General features: G+C 35.1%; 1 protein-coding gene across 1 annotated transcript in view; it reads left to right on the top strand.

Moving 5' to 3' along the window:
• Positions 1-10,023: 10,023 nt before the first annotated feature.
• Positions 10,024-11,396, top strand: part of LOC138705227 (fap1 adhesin-like) — a 41,585-nt gene continuing 40,212 nt past the window's right edge. Inside the window, exons 1-2 of the mRNA XM_069834036.1 lie at positions 10,024-10,624; positions 10,920-11,021. Coding sequence (XP_069690137.1) covers positions 10,384-10,624; positions 10,920-11,021 — 343 coding nt within the window. The 5' untranslated portion in view covers positions 10,024-10,383. The remainder of the gene's footprint in view (positions 10,625-10,919; positions 11,022-11,396) is intronic.

The raw sequence follows: 11,396 nt of genomic DNA, 5'->3' as shown, positions 1-11,396 counted from the left end.
TTGGCTAAACAACAACATATTTGTTGTGTCTTATTTGGAAAGCTGGGCAACAAACTTATTGCATTTCAACTTTTAGACTCCAATTGAACTGTAGGTATTTATTTTTTGTTTGGTGTGAATGTTGAGATTTTTCTGTAATGTGTTGCTTTGTATGCTATGTTGTTGTACATTTGTTTTGCTATACCTATATATATATATATATATATAGGTATAGCAAAACAAATATACAACATATGTATATGGCTTGTGCAGCAAATGCTGCAAACTAAATTCATTAGGTACGTTAAAATAAAAATTTTTCAGATTTATTTTCAATGAAGTTATTTGCTTCGATAATAATGAAACATACTCCCTCTGAATGATTTTTTATGTCAAATACTTTTTCCTGAATCTATCCACATTCAGTTTTTGAGTTTCAATGCGAAAACGCAAGTAAGCCTAACAATGTCAGGATGGTCAGTGGGTTTTTCATATGGGAGTAAAGCAATAGCTATTCAGGTCATTGTGGATTGTACTGTTCGTGAAAGTTAAGTCAGGTTTGCTATGCTTTCGAACAATAGACATAGCATCTTGGTATAGCTGCTGCATGTAGAGCTTGAAATGTAGAGGGTAAAATCATTTTATCCTTCTTAATGATCTTATTGAAATGACCGGGAGACTAATTTTATAGACCTCTTATTTTATCAGTAAGTAGGCCTAATACCTTTTGGTCTTTCCTTAGGAACTGTAATTTTTGTGCTCTCTCGAGCCAATATTGAAGAGAATGACGAATATAAATATATCTACACCACACCACCATTAGGTATATGAAAAAGACCCAACCCCACTTGATTAATAACTATAAAAATATTTGATTTTTTGGTAACTGTATTATTATCTTACGTAAGTTTTGTAGTTTTATATATAGCCGCCACTCAGTAAATTATAGAAATGAAGATATAATTTAAGATATTCTCTACATCTATTTATATAACCCGAAAAGTTTCACTTTCGTATCATCAATATAGCATTAATATGTATAATTAATCCATGTATAGTGGGTCCCTATCACCACAGCATGGCACGTCCTCAGGTTGCAGATAGAGGAGACGGCCTCCAGATATGGAGGGTAGCTGCGAATATATTGAATAAGCAGTCATGGACAGCCAATAAGGGGTGGTCCTCCAGCTTGGGGTTGGGCGAAGGGCTAACAACCCATCACCGTAAAAAATAGCTTGTTACGAAACCTAACAGTAAGCCTTGGAATGGGACTGATTCTCCAGCATGACCACAGCAAAGGGGAGGCCGAGACGTAGGTGGGAAGATAATATTAAAATGGATTTGAGGGAGGTGGGATATGATAGTAGAGACTGGATTAATCTTGCTCAGGATAGGGACCAAGGGCGGGCTTATGTGAGGCGGCAATGAACCTCCGGGTTCCTTAAAAGCCAGTAAGTAAGTAAGTAGTATGTATAATTAATGAAAAATAGTCGCATCATGGCATTAACTATAATAATATTTCTTTCTAGTGGTAATAATGTCATCAAACCACCTCAAGTTTGTAGATTTTAATATCCAATACACAGCTGTATTCAGAAAATTACACAATGGAGGATCAAACCTGTAAATTATTTTTAGTAAGTCTTGAAGTTTTTAATAACCATTTGAATTGGAGCTCTAAATATGTCATCAATCCTGCCTTCGTGTAATAGCCTATTGTTTATTGAAGTGTGCGTTTTGTTTCATTCTGAAATTTAATTAGTTCTCAAAACTGACGAAAGATGGATTTTGGAAAATAGGAAAATTATGTAGGAAAACTAATGCTTCACTGAAAGTTACTATTTTTCTGAAAATTCCTGGATACCAAGCCTCAAAATGATGGGTCGTTCATTAAAATACGTTCAGCCGTTTTCCCATAATTTCCATTACCAGTTAAAATCATATATTTAGATATGTGTGTGTATGTGTGTGCGTGCGTGTGTATTTTTTTTTTGGTTTATTATGTTTTTCATTGCTTTTATTTTTATTGAGGTGTCTCTTATTTTGGGATTTTAACTGTTATTGTATGATATATATGTTATTACGTCACATGTAACTTTGAAATTATATTCAGAGTAATCTTTCCTTTTCTTTTTAATTAATTATAATGCAAAAACAAATTATTATTATTATTATTATTATTATTATTATTATTAATTAAATAGGTAACCTGGAAAAAATTTTTATATGTAAGCCAGTATTGTATAAAGACTGAAAACCATTGTGATACTCCAAGGAGGTTACTTGGAATCATTTTTAGTTTAAGTCTCTGTGTGTATATACAAAGTGATCTTTGTGACATCACAGTAAAAAAAAAAAAAAAAAAAAAAAAAAAAAAAAAAAAAAAAAAAATTAAACACTATTGACTGACAACAATAGTATTCTTGGTTGTTTAATTTAAAACCCAGTCCTTGTTTTCCTATAACATTTTCTTTTTTGTGTTTTATTGTCGCTGTGCCTCCTATATCTCCTATGTGCTGTTGAAAAGATTTTGTAGGACAAAGAAAGAAGCATTGTCACCTTTAATTCTCTTGATTTTGAAAGCTACTTCCGGTATTTTCTTGTAATGATTGAAATTATGCCGAAAATAGCTTTGGAAATGAAGGGAATTAAAAGTGGAAATGCTTTGTACTGCAAAAAAAAAAAAAAAAAAAAAAAAAAAAGGAGGTTTAGGAGGTGCAGCGAAGAAATACTAATTTAACACTTTTAACATTAATGAAAGTATAATTGTTTTTACAGTGAATTTAATGTATTGGAATAATGACATGTTTAATACCGAATCTTGAACTCATATTTTACGAAATTATGAAAACCCCCCTTTTTGCAATAGTCTTCATATATCATATAGGCCTAATGACCAAAACCAAAGCAATATTAATAAAATTTATTTACCACTAAAGCTACGATTTTGCATCGGTTTTCCTTCTGATAGAAAAGTTGCTTGATTTAACATTACATGTTTCATATAAGATTGAGTGTTAGTGCATTAGTTTGAAAATGTGGTGAGAAGCTGAACTGTTAGCCACATTTTTAGTGAATTTTGGAATGTTATTAGAGATAAATAATGCATTATTTGTTTGCTTTTCCAAAAAACTGCATTTCTCTGATTTGAGTGAAATTATCAGTATTATAAGAACTTTCAACAAGAAAATGTACACCTAAGGTGAGATAAGAAAACTTTGCATTAGGGTGACCAAATTTTCAGACACACAAAGCAGGACCCTTTCCTAAAAGTTGTTCTGTAAAGAGCTGTCTGACGTTTTTATTATATGCCTTACATGTATTTATTACCAGGGGCGGCTTTCAAAGAGGGGCTGCGGAGCTGCAGCACCCCCAGACATTTGTGACTTGTCTCGTTTTATGTTGTGAAATACATTTATTATACAGTCTCTATTTAGCGGCTCGAATTTTTTTAAATTTTGCTCTCATTGACATGAACGCAATTGTTAGTGAAGTCACTTCCTCCCCTGGTGCTGCCAGAGCGAAGTCAGAGACAAGGACTATGGGTGAAGCCACTTCCTCCCTTGGAGCTGCCAGTCTCGTCTCAGATGCTTTGCGCGTTAGTTTTACCCCTCCCCACCTGCCCCTGGCCGTGAATCCAGAGTCATCAGGCACTGCAAAATTTGCAGCAGTTTGTCAGTAGCGCGCAGTTATAAATACATCTTCTTTAACGTTGTGAGTATAACAAGTGCGACAGTGTTTAATTCTGTGCAATATTTACAGTGTATTAAGTTCAGAACCTTAACAATTCAGGAGAAATGTGAAATTAAGTGCCCATCAGTTGAATCTCGTAATGGAAAGAGCCGCTAAACAAAATACAAAGGCTCGCATATTTTTTGCTGATTTATCCAATATCCCTGCTTTCTTCTCTCGATCTCCATACAGTCTGTATGAGATTAATATGTTTCAAAGACAATTCTATCAGCTGGGGCAACAAGATGGAGTTTTAAAATAAGAACAGTAAATGTTGTTCATAAGAAGAAAGAGCCATTGCTAGAATGTTCTCAAACCATAATGGAATCTGAAACATCTAACAACATCACACTAAATGAGGCAAGCGGCCTTTTGCGTACTCTTGAAGATCCTGAATTCAATTTCTGGCTCAGTTTTTTTTTTTTTTTTTTTTTTTTTTTCATTTATTGATGTACCAAATAGATTTATTATACAACCAACTACAACATCGCCAGTTAGATATTTCTAAGGTCCGAATCTGCATATAAAAATTAAATTATGGTTTATTTAACGACATTCGCAACTGCAGGGGTTATTTCAGCATTGCCGGTGTGCCGGAATTTTGTCTCGCAGGATTCTTTTAAATGCCAGTAAATCTACTGACATGAGCTTTCTCATTTAAACAAAATTTAATGGCATCGACCTGGGCCGGAGTCGAACCCGCAATGACTATGCTACCGAGGCCGACTCTGCATATCAAGCTTTGTTAATGTCATGCAGACAATATGGAACAGTGCACAGTTGAGCAGCGAGATCTGTGAAAATGAAAACCCTAAAAAGCGTTGTAAGGTCGAAGGGATTCAGACAAGGGTTGCGGCAGCCATGGAAGTGTGTGACCTCATTATCACACAAGCTAACACCAGATTCCAGTTCATAGATAATCTGATATTATCTTCTTTTCTGTATCAAGAAAAATTTGAATGCTACAAAAGCTCATATCCTGAAAATGACCTAAATGTATCTGTGAAGCTTTTTCTAATGTTCAATAAAGACAAACTAAAAATGTAACTCACTGTGTTGTATCAGAGACAAGAATTCAGAAATATCAGTGGCGGAGTCAAACTCTTGCAGTTTCTTCTATCTGAGAACTTGCAGGCCTCGTTTTCAGAAGTTATGAAACTACTACGCATAGCTATCACCATAAAAAAATGACAATTTCCGAACCAGAACGTTGCTTTTCGTGTTTGAAAAGAGTGAAATCCTATCTTAGAAATACGATGAGAGAAGAGAGACTGACCGCATTAGCTATGTTTTCCATTGTAAAGACTATGTTAAACGACATGTCGGATTTTAATAAGAAGATGATTCAAAGATTTGCAACCTACAAGACAAGGCGCATGGAACTAATTTTTAAATAAGATAAGTTGCATGGTTTATTTTTGTATGCAGCCCCCCTGAATTCAATACCCTCGAGCCGCCACTGTTTATTACTCATGCTCACGCGACTTAGAACACACATACAAAATGTAGCTGCTGTAGCATGATTCAGCTACTGACCAACGACATTTTTCTGATATCTATATATTGCTTTGAACTGCTGCTTTCCAAGAAGGAAGTACAGAATTGAACATAGCTTAGTTTTAATATTTCTGGCTCCAGTCTAGATGTCTACATATTATTCGCTGCTGCAAAGTATTTTCTGTGTTTTCTTTTCACTTATTTTATCTGAGAGAACAGGAAAAACAGAACTTTCACTTCAAATTTTATTTTGCAAGACTTTTAGCAAGGAAAACTTAGGAAGCAGGTTATTTATATGGGTTTCAAGCTTTTACACAGGCTGCAGGATGAGCTAAAAACAAAGTATCATGCAAAATGCAGAACACCTGGTCACCCTATTTTCCATGTATACTTAATATCCTTCTTATATTGGTAATATGAACTTGTCCATAATTTTTTATGCATTCATTTACCCTCTTTGTCCTTATTCTGTCTTCAGCGCCACACCTTCTTCCACCTTCATTGTGTAGATATTTCCACTTCTATTTTCTTATCACCCCTACCCTTCAAACAACAAAATCACATCAAAACCAGCTTCTCTTCTCACTTCTATCCAGATTGTTGCAAATAGGAAATCCACAGTCATTGTGCAAAGTGGTTGCAAGAAGGTATATTGGTGTAAAATATGTTAAGTAAAAAGTACAGTGCATAACATGTATTTAGTATGGATGGCAACATATTTTATTGCAAACTGTGTGACATTCAAGTTGCTGCTGAAAAGAAGTTCACTGTAGAGTAACACACAGAGACAAACATAAGTGAAATTTTCAAAATCAAAAGAACAGGGCCGCCGAGAAGGGGGAGTGGGCAAAGGGGGCGAGTGCATATGGGCCCGTGAGCAATATGGGCCCGTCAGATTAAGTGAGTCCGTTTACTTTTTATTATTATGAATAATTATTCGTACATACATACGGGTATTATAAAATTTTGTAAGAACATTTGTATCAGTTATTCATAGATTTCAAAAAGGCATATGACTCGGTTAAGAGAGAAGTTTTATATGATATTCTTATTGAATTTGGTATTCCGAAGAAACTAGTTTGATTAATTAAAATGTGTCTCAGTGAAACGTACAGCAGAGTTTATATAGGTCAGTTTCTGTCAGATGCGTTTCCAATTCACTGTGGGCTAAAGCAAGGAGATGCACTATCACCTTTACTTTTTAACTTTGCTCTAGAGTATGCCATTAGGAAAGTCCAGGATAACAGAGAGGGTTTGGAATTGAACGGGTTACATCAGCTGCTTGTCTATGCGGATGACGTGAATATATTAGGAGAAAATCCACAAACGATTAGGGAAAACACGGGAATTTTACTGGAAGCAAGTAAAGAGATAGGTTTGGAAGTAAATCCCGAAAAGACAAAGTATATGATTATGTCTCGTGACCAGAATATTGTACGAAATGGAAATATAAAAATTGGAAATTTATCTTTTGAAGAGGTGGAGAAGTTCAAATATCTGGGAGCAACAGTAACAAATATGAATGATACTCAGGGGGGAAATTAAACACAGAATAAATATGGGAAATGCCTGTTATTACTCGGTTGAGAAATTTTATCATCCAGTCTGCTGTCGAAAAATCTGAAAGTTAGAATTTATAAAACAGTTATATTACTGGTTGTTCTGTATGGTTGTGAAACTTGGACTCTCACTTTCAGAGAGGAACAGAGATTACGGGTGTTTGAGAATAAGGTTCTTAGGAAAATATTTGGGGCTAAGAGGGATGAAGTTACAGGAGAATGGAGAAAGTTACACAACGCTGAACTGCACGCATTGTATTCTTCACCTGACATAATTAGGAACATTAAATCCAGACGTTTGAGATGGGCAGGACATGTAGCACATATGGGCGAATCCAGAAATGCATATAGAGTGTTAGTTGGGAGGCCGGAGGGAAAAAGACCTTTAGGGAGATCGAGACGTAGATGGTAAGATAATATTAAAATGGATTTGAGGGAGGTGGGATATGATGATAGAGAATGGATTAATTTTGCCCAGGATAGGGCTTATGTGAGGGCGGCAATGAACCTCCAGGTTCCTTAAAAGCCAGTAAGTAAGTAAGTAAGTAAGAACATTTGTTACATAAATTTGACATATTAACTCAATAGTAGAATTAATACAAATTATCACTTCATATGTAAATATTTAACTTTTATATAATAGAATATCGGTTTCCCGCATTAATGTTCACTGACAAGAAAATTGACGGCCCCGGTATTTGCTTGAACTGTGTTCCCATCGCTTGTACCAAACACGTTCAATTATTTATTGGCTTGTTCTTTTTAATTACCAAATCCCCGCTGGCTCACCAAAATATGTGCTAGTGGACTCTCCCAAACCAAAGTCGCAGGAAATGTTTCTTTTTCATTACATTGTATGTTTCGTGTCGCAACTTTCGTTTTTTTTGTTGTCGTTTCTCTAGTAAATTCTGTTCATTAGTGTTACTGATTATAGTTTAACTGCACAATGGACAAGTACAGGCATAAGTCAGGAGCTGAGAAGCACAAGGAGAGACAGAAAAAATTGTAAGATATTAATATGGGTGCTAGACTGCGTGAAAAATATTATGAAGATATTAACAAAGAGATCATGATGAGCCGAAATATTTAAAATCAATTCATGCCTCTAATTTAGAGCCAACCTATGAAACCTTTGAATCTCCTATATAGTCTGAGGGAATTAAAACTGGATAATTTATTTCCAAATATTTGTATAGCCATTAGAATATTCTCTACAATTCCTGTGACAGTTGCTGATGCTGAAAGATCCTTCAGCAAAATGGAGAAAATAAAATATGTATTCAGATAAACAGTGTGTCAAGAATGACTGAGTAACCTTGGCCTCCTTAGTCTGGAGAGCGATCTTGCTAGGTCTTTAAATTGTGATGATATAATTGATGATTTTGCATCAATGAAGTCAAGGAGAGTTGTCTGTTGATGTTGGACTGTAAGTTAGAAATTACAGGTATTCAAGAATGTTTTATGAATATAATATATACAATGTGAAGTTTTGCTAAAACTTTTCAACGTAATAAAAGTGTATATTTTTAAATTCATATCTGTGTATGGGGTATCTTTTATTTATTTTGCAAATAATTATTATGGTTAGAATAACTGGTAACTTGTAATTGTTACTTTTTTCAACGGGGGTCCAGTTCAGTATTGTATAGGGGGCCCATAAATTCTGTAGGCGGCCTTGCAAAAGAAGATGGAACAGTTGACCCTAATTGAGAATATTACATTGTAATAATTTCATTTTTAAATTTATTACTTCATATTTCAATTGACTAATTCTCATTCTCTCTTGATATTCTTTCCTCCTCATGTCCATTTCTGCCATTATATTTCTCATTCTTTCTTTATGTTCCAATTACTTCATTTCCATTTCTTTTTTCATGTTTGCTATTCTTTCCAAGTGTTCTTTCTCCTGCTGCACCAGCAGTTCTTCAGATCTCTTTTGAGCCATGTGCTGAATTGCGATCCTGCATTCATCATCCTGAAACAAAGAAATGTAAAATAGGACTCATTTCTTCTCTGAATAAGTATAACCTGTCAGTTCTTGTTATATTGTCTTCATATGCGTATACATATATGTATATGTATATATGTATGTATGGATGTAGGGTTACCATTCGTCCGGCAAAAGGAGGACACGTCCTCTTTTTTAATCATTTTATCCTGTCCGGCAGGTTTTTTAAAGAAATTTGAAATGTCTGGCATTTCCCATTTCAACTAGAATTAATATGAATATTAAATAATGTGCGATGTTTTGCATAGAATAATGCACAAATGGTGAAAATCTATGAAAGAATTTAACTGTTTTGAATAGTTGAAGCTGGAGCACATAAAAAAAAAACATAAAATATGATGAGCTATTTGACATTGCATTGAATTCTTGCACTTCAAAATGTCACTATTCATGATTCTAAGCTAATTTATCAATTTTATTCTGCAGTATACAAAGATATGCCAATCAAGTTAATTTGGACAAAGATTTAAGTTTAGATAAACAATAGTGCAAATTCTTCAATTCCAATAGTTCTGCGAGCACTGAAACTTTCTCAAAACTCTTAAAAATATGTCAATTCTATTTATTTATCCCAAGTCACAATGGAAGTGTTGAGAGAGTATTTTCCTTAATACCTGCTCAATGGACAAAAGAACGAAATCACATGCTAACGGAGACAGTCAGAGGTATCATCATGGTGAAATATAATTTCAAGGAGATGTCCTGTGAACAGTTCCATAGTTATTTGGTACAAAATATAAGTTTGTCTCTTCAGGCTCTTGTGCACAAAATGGCCTCCATCGATACGTAGGGTACAGATGTAATACTGATCCAGCAAGTAGTGAGAAAACTGACTAAAGTGAGCCATTGTTTTTATCTTTAATATTGTTCATACCAATTTTTGAAAAGTCCTCATTTTTTTCAGCAATGTTCTCTTATTTTAGATTCCATGTCCTCCTATAGAATTTTTTCTCATGGTAACCCTAGTATGGATGTCAGTTTCCTATAATGATAAATACACTAAGCAATATGGGCCAATAGTCTATCATCACCTTAAATTTTATGAGTTAAATTGATGTTCATTTACATGACATGAATATCAACATGGCAGCCACCAGACTGATTAGTTGTGACTCACTGTGAAATAGTTACCTGAAAAAACTGTCTTCTCTTATTACACTTTCGTTTCCTACCTGTCGGAGGCCTATTTTCATCAACAGGTTTGTGTGACGTGAAAGAACCCAATATGAGCAAATGCTGGGTAACTTTCGGTGCTGGACCCCGGACTCATTTCACTGGCATTATCACTATCTCATTCAGATCCTAAATAACCTAGATAAAAGCTTCGTAAAATGACCTACTAAAAAAAAAATAAATCTTAAATCTTGAAGACTAACTTTCCTGGTGTCATGTTCGATAAGTATCTTAGTTGGTCTTGTAACATTGATGATCTTTAGACTCAATAAGGGGGGCAAAGGCTAATTGGGATTTCCCGATTCTGATCGGGTCAAAAACCCTGATGGAATTGATATTTAACCCCTGTGGTGAATTTCGGTGAAGTCCGGAGGGCCTAGTTAGCCAAATCCACTCTCCTCACCTCCACGCTGGGGCCCCCTGGGATCTTTCGAGATGCGAAAGAGAGAGTGGTGTGCGGATAGCAATGGGAGGCTACCGCATTTATATATATCCCAAAGTAATTTTCCTTTGTATATCATGTTGAGTTCGGCCCGGGTAAAAAATTCCGGACGTAAACTCTCCCCCCAATCGGATGTCCGGGTGGGGGATACCTGGGACGAGCACATCATGGTAGAAGAAACTGAAGAGAAGAAAAGAAGATTGAAGAGAGCAACGCGGGATCATCAGTTACCAGGTAAGTTAGAAAACATGAAGGAAGCAATGAGATGAAACAGAGTGGATGTGATGGGAATATCAGAAGTCAGGTGGGAAAATAGTGGTGAGTTGATGATTGATAATAGGGCTCGGAAGTTGATGACATCATATTTTTCTTAGAATCACAGACAATGCGGGATACAGTATATACTCGTTTCACTTCAACACGAACCAATAAATGTAGCCTACTTTTATTTTGCGTTCATTTGCATTTTTTGGTCTTTTGTTGCTCACTAGTCATTTTATAGAAAATGTTATATTTTTTGTTGCTGTAGAAGATACATCATCACCACCACCGAAGAAAACAAGAAAAGGACGAAAAACGATGGCGAGATGGAAGAAATTTTGTTCCCGGTTCTTTTGCTGTTGTTGGAGGAGTAAGTAATAGTGATGTATATAGCATGTCTTTTTTAAGTATGTAGTGATGAATAGAGCTGGAACAATTCCCTCCTAAACAAGCTAGCAGGACAACCATGTCATTAAATTTGAATAATATGTGCTAGTGCTTACTTATTCCATCTTAATAATACTGCAAGGCACGTCAGAAATGTAACTTCACTCACTAACTACAAAACTGTTCACCTAAGTAGACACTATATTACTGTTATACTTGTTTACGAAGAAATTGTTTCATCTCTACTTATTAAATTAGAGGCGAAAATAGAGTTAAAAATGACATACTATAACTGTAGTCCAATGTAAACTGCAAAGTGTGATACCTGGAAATCGTTCTTCCTCTTGACTGGCAGGAG

The sequence above is a fragment of the Periplaneta americana genome, chromosome 8, assembly GCF_040183065.1.
Source record: "Periplaneta americana isolate PAMFEO1 chromosome 8, P.americana_PAMFEO1_priV1, whole genome shotgun sequence".
NCBI lineage: Eukaryota > Metazoa > Arthropoda > Insecta > Blattodea > Blattidae > Periplaneta > Periplaneta americana.
The sequence above is the reverse complement of the archived record's forward strand: the minus strand, read 5'-3'. Positions and strand labels throughout refer to the sequence as shown.